Source organism: Silurus meridionalis, chromosome 15 (assembly GCF_014805685.1).
Source record: "Silurus meridionalis isolate SWU-2019-XX chromosome 15, ASM1480568v1, whole genome shotgun sequence".
NCBI lineage: Eukaryota > Metazoa > Chordata > Actinopteri > Siluriformes > Siluridae > Silurus > Silurus meridionalis.
Genome location: NC_060898.1, coordinates 1,003,158 through 1,012,500, shown reverse-complemented (window position 1 = coordinate 1,012,500; position 9,343 = coordinate 1,003,158). Strand labels below are relative to the sequence as shown.

Genomic DNA, 9,343 nt, shown 5'->3' with positions numbered 1-9,343 from the left:
AGCGATAAACATCCGTTCCCTCAGACTGCAATTTAATTTGCCCTTAAGAGGTCAGAAATCTTCATCAGTAACTCTGACTGTTACAAAGCACTGACACTGGAGACTGGTTTTATGTGAATGAGCTGTTGCTATAGAAACCATAAAGTATCAGAACGAGCACATTATGAGAAATATGCACTACACTACCGTGCTGTGTTGTGTGTGCTGTGTTGTGTGTTGTGTGTGCAGTGTTGTGTGTTGTGTGTTGTAGATAACAGGAAGAGATGGAGAGCGTCGATGGAGAGAGATCCTCTGTACGTGGTGTCCTTCAGTGGACCGGTTTATCTCGCTGTCGATACTTTTTTATTACTCGGGTAAGAAAACTGGAGGGAATTCAGCACTGAACACTACACAATATCAATGTCACTGCATTTAACTTTTTTTTAACTTATTTTTTATTTCTTGTATTTAATTAAATTGTATTTTATTTTCACAGTGGACTCCTGAGTGCAAAATCTTTCCTCAGCTGCATCCAGAAATCAGACGATAAGATGAGCCTCCGACTGATCGCTCACTTCCTGTTTAGGAGGTTCAAGAGGTTTGGAATATAAAAAAAAACAAATAAAATATTATTTAATTATATTAATTATTTATTTACATCAATACTATTTAAATTTATAATACAATTTAATTTAAAAGCCCTCTTGGTAAAAATAATTTTTGTATAAATATAAATATTTATTAGCATATAAAAATAAACTTCATTTTTATATTTTACTTACATTTTCTTTATTTTAAATATTTTGTATAAAACAAATTTAGCATGGTTCTTTTAAAAAATAAATATTAATGAATTCATGTGCTTATTGTTATTGTTAATGTGTTCATCATGAGTGTGTGTGTGTGTGTGTGTGTGTGTGTGTGTGTGTGTGTGTGTGTGTGTGTGTTTTGTGCGTGTTCAGAATCCAGCCGTTGCACCTCTTCATCGTGTGTGCGATCGTTGCTCTATTCTCATTTCTTCCCAAAAGTCCATTCTGGTTCATGGCTGAAGATCAAACGCTGAACTGTAAAGAGTTCTGGTGGTCCAACCTTCTGCTCATCAACAACCTGATCACCATCACACACACGGTACATAAAAAAACACACACAATTTAATTTATACCTGTAAAATTTTGATGTAGGTCATGCTGGAGCAGGTTTGGGTCTCCTAAAGTAAACATTTTATGCTCCTGCATCCAAAGACATCCTGTACAATTGTGTGCTTCCAACTTTGTTCTACAAGTTTGGTGGAAAAACACATATCAGGTGTCCGAATACTTTTGTCCTTATAGTGTATCAGTATAAATATGTTCTTGTTTATTTAAAGTGTGCACCATGGACCTGGTACCTCTCAGTCGATTTCCAGTTCTACATGATGACTCCATTCCTAATTTTTCTCCACAGACTGTGAGTATGATTTCAACCAGTGACGGGTCCTGTATTTGGTACCTGGGCCTTCAATACAATACAAAAACGCAATATAACAACATGTGACATTACAGAGAGACGTTTCACATCTGGAGGTGAAAACCATTTTACTAAATCCACAAACCCAGTTAAGACTCCAAACCTCTACACTACAACCACAACTGTGCACCTACAACATCTGGAGCAGTTTAGAATTGATATTTATCTAATAATATGACAAAAACATTCAAAATGTAAATAAAACACAACCTACTCACCAGAGATGCACACTCATAATGTGCAGCGCCCCCCAGAGGCTGTAATCCAGTGGTACCGCTCTTTCCCAGGCTGAGACACGCTAGATAGCTTCAGGGTTGGACGACCTCCTCACCATGTCTAGCTTTTCTAGAATTTTTTTTTTTTATGTCTGAGACCAAATCAATTTCTCTTCCTGCATAGGCATAAAAAAATCTATCTCAGATGTATGAACGTGTGCAGAGCTACACACGTGTTTTACCAGTCAAACTTGGCTGTAACAGTTTCCCTCTGACCAACCAATCAGAGGACGGAACAATGCTGACGCTATTCTGGGCCAGTGATCTGCCCTGTGATTTCCCACAACACACCCTGGATCATGCATCTGTAATGTGTATTTCACTTAGATAAAAATCACAACCTCGATACTGATACTGGCGTCTACACGTGATGCTGGGTGAAGGAAATAACCCAGTTTATGTCTGTCAATAACATAAAAACATAACACACTTCTTTATAAGCACTGCAACCTGCCTATTCCATCTATTATAGTATATTACTTTAATCACAGGAATAAGCACGTGTTTGTGGGCGTGGCCTTCGCTCTGTTGGCGATGTCGTGCGTTTCCAGTTCTCTAATCACCGCGTTTCTGCACTTACCTGTTCACCAACCCACAACTCTGTGAGTAAACCTCACTGTTATTTACTGAACACACACACACACACACACACACACACACACACACACACACACACAAATAGTACATACAATTACATAATCAGGTGTCCACAAACTTTTGGCTATCATCTTCTTCTTCTTTCGGCTTCTACCATTAGGGGGCGCCACAGCGGCTCCTCCGTCTCCATCCCCCCCCTGTCCTCTACATCTGACTCTTTCAAACCAACTACCTGCATGTCTTCCCTCACCACATCCATAAACCTCCTCCTTGGTCGTCCTCTTTTCCTCCTTCCTGGTGTCTCCATCCTCAGCTTTCTACTACTGATATACCCCATGTCCCTCCTCTGCACATGTCCAAACCATCTCAATCTCACCTCCCTCACCTTGTCTCCAAAACGTCCTACATGCACTGTCCCTCTAATAAACTCACTTCTAATCCTGTCCATCGTCGTCACTCCCAACGAACATCTAAACATCTTCAGCTCTGCTACCTCCAGCTCCACCTCCTGTCTTTTACTCAATGCCACTAATCCATACAACATCTCAGGTCTCACCACAGTCCTATAAACTTTCCCTTTCATTCTCAAACTTTTGTATAATTTTATATTCATAAAATATATTCATTACATTTGACATTATCGCATATATAATTATTTAAATTATATTTGACTGAATTTATTTAAATAAATTATTTTTATTTCAATTATATTTGGTTTTATTTTTTCTGTTTTTCCCCTCAGTGAATCTGAAACCTACTTTGAATATTATTACAACAAGCCGTACACCAGACTGGGCCCGTACCTGCTCGGCATCCTCGCTGGGATTTACATAGTGACCAAGAAAGAAGATCTCATAAAGCACCGGGTAAATACTGAATAAATACGGAATAAATACTGAATACATACAGAATTAATACCAAACAAAAGTACAGAATAAATATAAAATTAAAACTAAATAAAAACAAAATAATTACCAAATAATACAGAATAAATACAGAATAAATACAGAATTAATACAAAATAAATACAGAATGAATACAGAATAAATACCAAATAATTAAATAATAAATACTGAATAATATCAAATGAATACTGAATAATGCAAAATAACTACATAATAAATACATTGCAGAATAAACACCAAATAAATACTTAATAAATACCAAATAAATGATTTAGTTGATTCTCCTCCTGATCACTAGAGGGTGTGCTCACTCACACTTCCGGATGTCTGTAATGACGTCCAGCTGTTTGTGCACAGCTGTTTGGTGTTCTGCTGATTAGTCACATGTTTATAAGCTCAGTGTTTTCTAAGAATGTTCTCAGTGTTGTGTTTGTGTGCGCAATTTATATTTTCTTTAAAATGTGCAGTTGTTTGAATGAATACATGCAAAAACTCAACTGGAAATAATGTAAGAAGTAGATAAGAAGGTTTATGGATTTACTAATGGAGAAATATTTGTTGTTTTCCTCAGTGGCAGGCGGCTGCTGGTTGGCTCGTCTCGCTGTCCATCATGGCCCTGATTGTGGCGTTTGCTTACATGCTGAGGGGTCAGGGGTCACCAGGTCATGCTGTCTATCAGGGGCTCCATCGCTCATTGTGGGCTCTGGCTGTGTCCTGGATCATCATCGCCTGTGAGGAGGGATACGGAGGTACGAGCAGCGAGAAAAGTAGTCCAGATATAATCCATCAGAATACACAGAAACCTAAAGAACCCATAGAAAGCCCTACTACCAGTTCAATCACCATATCACCTTCCCATCACCCCGTGTGTGTGCTGCAGGCTTCGTGAAGAAGTTCTTGTCCATGAGTGTGTGGGTTCCTCTGTCCAATATCAGCTTTGCCTGCTACCTCGTCCACCCTCTGCTCATCTTACTGTACAACTTCAATCAGCAAACTTTAATCCACTACACAGACCTCAACTTCGTAAGTGTCTGTGATCAAACATCTGGAAAATCAATTCAATTAATTGTTAATAAATTATTATGCAGTCAAAATTAAAAAAGTGAAGGTTTTAGTAGTAAAAGAAACATCAAAGTTCACGTGAGAATTGTATTCCTGCTTGCTTTTTTCCTGTAATGAAATTCAGAATTCTGTAGTTTTTACATCCAATTATTTGTTTTGTAAATGTAAAATTTCAATATTTCTTTTCATATGTAATTGTTACACAAGCCTGAGCTCTGTTTCTCTCTCTGCAGTTCTATCTGTTCCTCGCTCACTCGTTCCTCACTGTGGTTTTTGGGTGGGTTCTCAGCATGTTGATTGAGAAGCCGTATCAGCTCCTGAGCTCAACATAAACACACCAAACCCAAACATCGCACAACTGCATTAATGTCAGAGAGCTGAATTCTGTACAGTGTAGAGATGTGCACATTTTAATTATATATATATATATATATATATGTGTGTGTGTGTGTGTGTGTGTAATAGAGAATGTTGTTGTGTTATGGAGAATGTTGTTGGTGTGTGTGTGTGTGTGTGTGTGTGTGTGTAATAGAGAATGTTGTTGTGTTATGGAGAATATTGTTGTGTGTGTGTGTGTGTGTGTGTGTGTGTGTGTGTGTGTGTGTGTGTGTGTAATAGAATGTTGTTGTGTTATAGAATATTGTTGTGTTATGGAGAATGTGTGTGTGTGTGTGTGTGTGTGTGTGTGTGTGTGTGTGTGTGTGTGTAATAGAGAATGTTGTTGTGTTATGGAGAATGTTGTTGTGTGTGATGGAGAATGTTGTTGTGTGTGTGTGTGTGTGTGTGTGTGTGTAATAGAGAATGTTGTTGTGTGTGTGTGTGTGTGTGTGTGTGTGTGTGTGTGTGTGTGTGTGTGTAATAGAGAATGTTGTTGTGTTATGGAGAATGTTGTTCTGTGTGATGGAGAATGTTGTGTGTGTGTGTGTGTGTGTGTGTGTGTGTGTGTGTGTGTGTGTGTAATAGAGAATATTGTTGTGTTATGGAGAATATTGTTGTTGTGTTATGGAGAATGTGTGTGTGTGTGTGTGTGTGTGTGTGTGTGTGTGTGTGTGTGTGTGTGTAATAGAGAATGTTGTTGTGTTATGGAGAATGTTGTTCTGTGTGATGGAGCATGTTGTTGTGTGTGTGTGTGTGTGTGTGTGTGTGTGTGTGTGTGTGTAATAGAGAATGTTGTTGTGTTATGGAGAATGTTGTTGTGTGTGTGTGTGTGTGTGTGTATAGAGAATGTTGTTGTGTGTATGGAGAATGTTGTTGTGTGTGTGTGTGTGTGTGTGTGTGTGTGTGTGTGTGTGTGTATAGAGAATGTTGTTGTGTTATGGAGAATGTTGTTGTGTGTGTGTGTAATAGAGAATGTTGTTGTGTTATGGAGAATGTTGTGTGTGATGGAGAATGTTGTGTGTGTGTGTGTGTGTGTGTGTGTGTAATAGAGAATGTTGTTGTTATGGAGAATGTTGTTCTGTGTGATGGAGCATGTTGTTGGGGTGTGTGTGTGTGTGTGTGTGTGTGTGTGTGTGTGTGTGTGTGTGTGTGTGTGTAATAGAGAATGTTGTTGTGTTATGGAGAATGTTGTTGTGTGATGGAGAATGTTGTTGTGTGTGTGTGTGTGTGTGTGTGTAATAGAGAATGTTGTTGTGTTATGGAGAATGTTGTGTGATGGAGAATGTTGTGTGTGTGTGTGTGTGTGTGTGTGTGTGTGTGTGTGTGTGTGTGTGTGTGTGTGTGATGAAGAATCTTGGTGTGTTGTTATTTGATGGAGTATGTTCCACAAAAGCTTCTACTTCAGTTTAAGTCTTTTCTTTGATGAACATCTCGTTCTGGAGCTCGTTCCACATGCATTGCTTCTCTTTGAGTCCTGTCACGGCAATAATGGGAAAAAATGTTTAGAAATTGTTTGGATTGATGTTTGGTGTTTAGAGACTGTACACTGACCCACATAATCAACCTGAAGAGCTCTTTAGCCTCAAGTGATTATAAATACAGTTTAACGCAAATTAACCAAAAAATTTTATTTTAAGAATTTGAGTATATGTTTGGTGATTACAGAATAATCCTGGAAAAGACGCACACAAAAACACAAACACACACACACACACACACACACACACAGCACAACACATAAGATGTAAAAAAATAAAATAAAAGTTTAAGTAAATGATTTAGAACTGCTGAAGTTTGTTTAGTGAAACTTCGCCCTCTTGTGGACTCTCTCGGTAGTTGCAAATAATTAAATTGTAGGTTATTTAGGAACATCTGGAATATTAAATAAATTAAACAGCAATGTGAATTACCTGGCTCTAAATTGACACACGTTTTTTCATGGCCAAATGTTTGTGGACACCTCATAAGATTGGTAGGTGCTTTTTGAACATCTTATTCCTCATATTTAGTCCACATTTGCTGTTATAATAAGCTCCACCCTACTGAGAAGATGTTCCACTAGAATTTGTGAAGATTTATTAAGCTACAAGGGTGTTAGTAAAGTCAGGTACTGGTGTAGGTAAGATGAGGAGGCCTGGGGTGCAATAGAGTTGGAGTTCTATAGCAGGAGATCTTCCACTCCAACACATGTAAAGCATGTCTTCATGGAGCTGCTTTGTGCACAGGGGTATTGTCATGCTGGAACAAGTTTGGGGTCTCCTTGTTCAAGTGAAGGGGAAATTTCATGCTCCTGCATCCAAAAACGTCCTGTACAATTGTGTATACAACCATATGGCTGGAAAAGTCTGAACCATTGACATAAAGATTTGTCCAAATTGTCGAGTGAAGCTGATGTGGGAGATGATCTACAGAAACAACACTCTGAAAGTCACTGTGTATCATAAACGAGACTAAACGAGACACTCGAAAGGTTTTGTGTTTTGTTTTGATGTGGTGGAAAAACAGTTACAGTTCAGTTCAGAGGTTGGCCTGCAGGGGGCGCCAAAAGTATTGAATTTCACACTCATCAGCTCATAATCTCCATGCTGCACAAAAGGAATTCTCATGGGTGGGAATTCTGATGAGATTCTAAAAAACACCCAGTCGATTAGTTAATTAATTGTCTTTTATTGATCCTTGAGCTCAAATTTCATAACGTTTCTAAAACAAATTAACAAAAAGAGACAAAAAATGTTTTTAAAAAAAGTGTGAAAATGCACCATGTGAATTTCCAAAATGCTTCTAAAGTGTTTGTTTAATAAACACAGCTTTGTTTTAAGCTCCACAACATTTCACAGAGAAGTGTAGATTCTGGGAAAAATTTGAAAAAATAAGGCAATAAAAATGATGGAAAATTAAACAGGCTAGTTGATACAACACACACACACACACACATGCACACACACACACACACGCAAATACACACACACACACGCACACGCAGAGTAAAAACAATCGGGTGTGTAATAAACATAATTACTGTTTACTGGTTGTTCAGAAATTGTAATTCTATTGCAATTCTGTGTATTTCAGTTCGGTCTCACGGCATTTCGTGATATCGTCACCAAATCCCTCTTTTTTTCGTGTCACTGAGGACGATTTTCTATGTGATTTATTTCAATAGGAAGTATTTTTCCTTCTTCTTCTGATTACCACGGACGCTGTATTGTTTTTTTTCTCGTTTGTTATTGTTTTTTAATCTTCAAGCGCCATTAAACAAAATTTAAGCAGGAGATTTTATCCTCGTTTATATTGCTTTATATTCGTCAGCGGTTCCTTCCAGTCAAAATACAGTAAATATATTTTCCGGGGGTAATAAAGGAGACTGCATTAATTAGAGACACACATTTATTACAGTAAAACCCCAAACAGAACATCAGAACAACAGCAGATCTTATTCTCTGATAAAAAATGGGGGAAAACAGAACTTTTGGCATTTCTGTCAGCATTACCCATGATCCCCCGCCCCTGTTGCTATGGAGACGGAGCCAGACGGAGGCAGTTGTGCTGAATGACACGAAAAAAGAGGGAAATTCGTGTCCATGAAAACGAGTCAATAGATTGAAGTTTGTGATTAAATGCCGTGAGACTGTTGTTTATTCTCACCAATTGGAGGTTCGCGAGATTCACCTTTGACCTGTTTTAGAGAATTCGTTTTACATTAGTTGATCTGATGCCGTTCACTCGCCTTCATAATTCACATTCAAGATTCATCTGCACAATTTATCCATTTAACAAACTAACAACAAAAAATGATGCACACAAGTGCCTCCGTGATGTGGAGCTTCAAGAAGTAGCTTTGAGAATTTCAGTCCTGATCTGAGAAACTGAAATCTAAACCTGAACTTCACTCGACTGCTGTTACAGAAAATCAATCAACACCTGCTGACCAATCAGAATCCAGATAAATCCTGCAGTTTAAATCCACACCACAATGAAAACGTCAGGTTTATTTCTTACTTCGTTTGTGCTGATGTTACGCAAACACACAACACCCTGTGGTGGAAAGGGAAATAGGAAACACACACACACACACACACACACACACACACACACACACACACAGACAGACACACACACAGCCCTGAGATGCCCAAACACAACGTACACATCCAGTTTTTCTGTTTGGAGCTTTTTAAAGGTGTGTAGTTTGTGTTTTCCTGCATCTGACGTGTTTGTGTTATTGTGCACTTGTGTTTGGATATAAACACAGGGTTCGAGAGCGGTACGGGTTCACAACACCACCTAAACAATATCAGCGGTTATGGACATGATATATGATATATCACCTCATAGACTGTCACATTTTCACCACAAAGCCAGTGTCATATATATACACTATACAGCCAAAAGTATTGGGACACCTGTCTTTTCCAGCCATATGTTATTCTTTCCTAAATAAAAGTTTGCCTTCACTTGAACTTGGAGACCCAAACCTGTTCCAGCATGACATTGCTCCTGTGCACAATGTTAGCTCCATGAAGATCTGCTTTACATGGTTTGGATGAAGTGAAAGATCTCCTGCTATAGAGCTGTAACCTCAACCATTTTCCACCCCAGGCCTCCTCACCTTCTCTCATACATCAGTACCTGACTTTACTA

At 38.5% G+C, this 9,343-nt stretch overlaps 1 protein-coding gene across 1 annotated transcript in view; it reads left to right on the top strand.

Annotated features, from left to right (window-relative positions):
* The window catches only part of oacyl (O-acyltransferase like), a 7,766-nt gene extending 2,921 nt beyond the window's left edge, over positions 1 to 4,845 (top strand). Inside the window, exons 6-14 of the mRNA XM_046868257.1 lie at positions 251 to 353; positions 476 to 577; positions 942 to 1,107; positions 1,346 to 1,425; positions 2,252 to 2,362; positions 3,100 to 3,223; positions 3,834 to 4,011; positions 4,143 to 4,285; positions 4,558 to 4,845. Of these exons, the coding sequence (XP_046724213.1) occupies positions 251 to 353; positions 476 to 577; positions 942 to 1,107; positions 1,346 to 1,425; positions 2,252 to 2,362; positions 3,100 to 3,223; positions 3,834 to 4,011; positions 4,143 to 4,285; positions 4,558 to 4,656 (1,106 nt within the window). The 3' untranslated portion in view covers positions 4,657 to 4,845. The remainder of the gene's footprint in view (positions 1 to 250; positions 354 to 475; positions 578 to 941; positions 1,108 to 1,345; positions 1,426 to 2,251; positions 2,363 to 3,099; positions 3,224 to 3,833; positions 4,012 to 4,142; positions 4,286 to 4,557) is intronic.
* Positions 4,846 to 9,343: the final 4,498 nt, after the last annotated feature.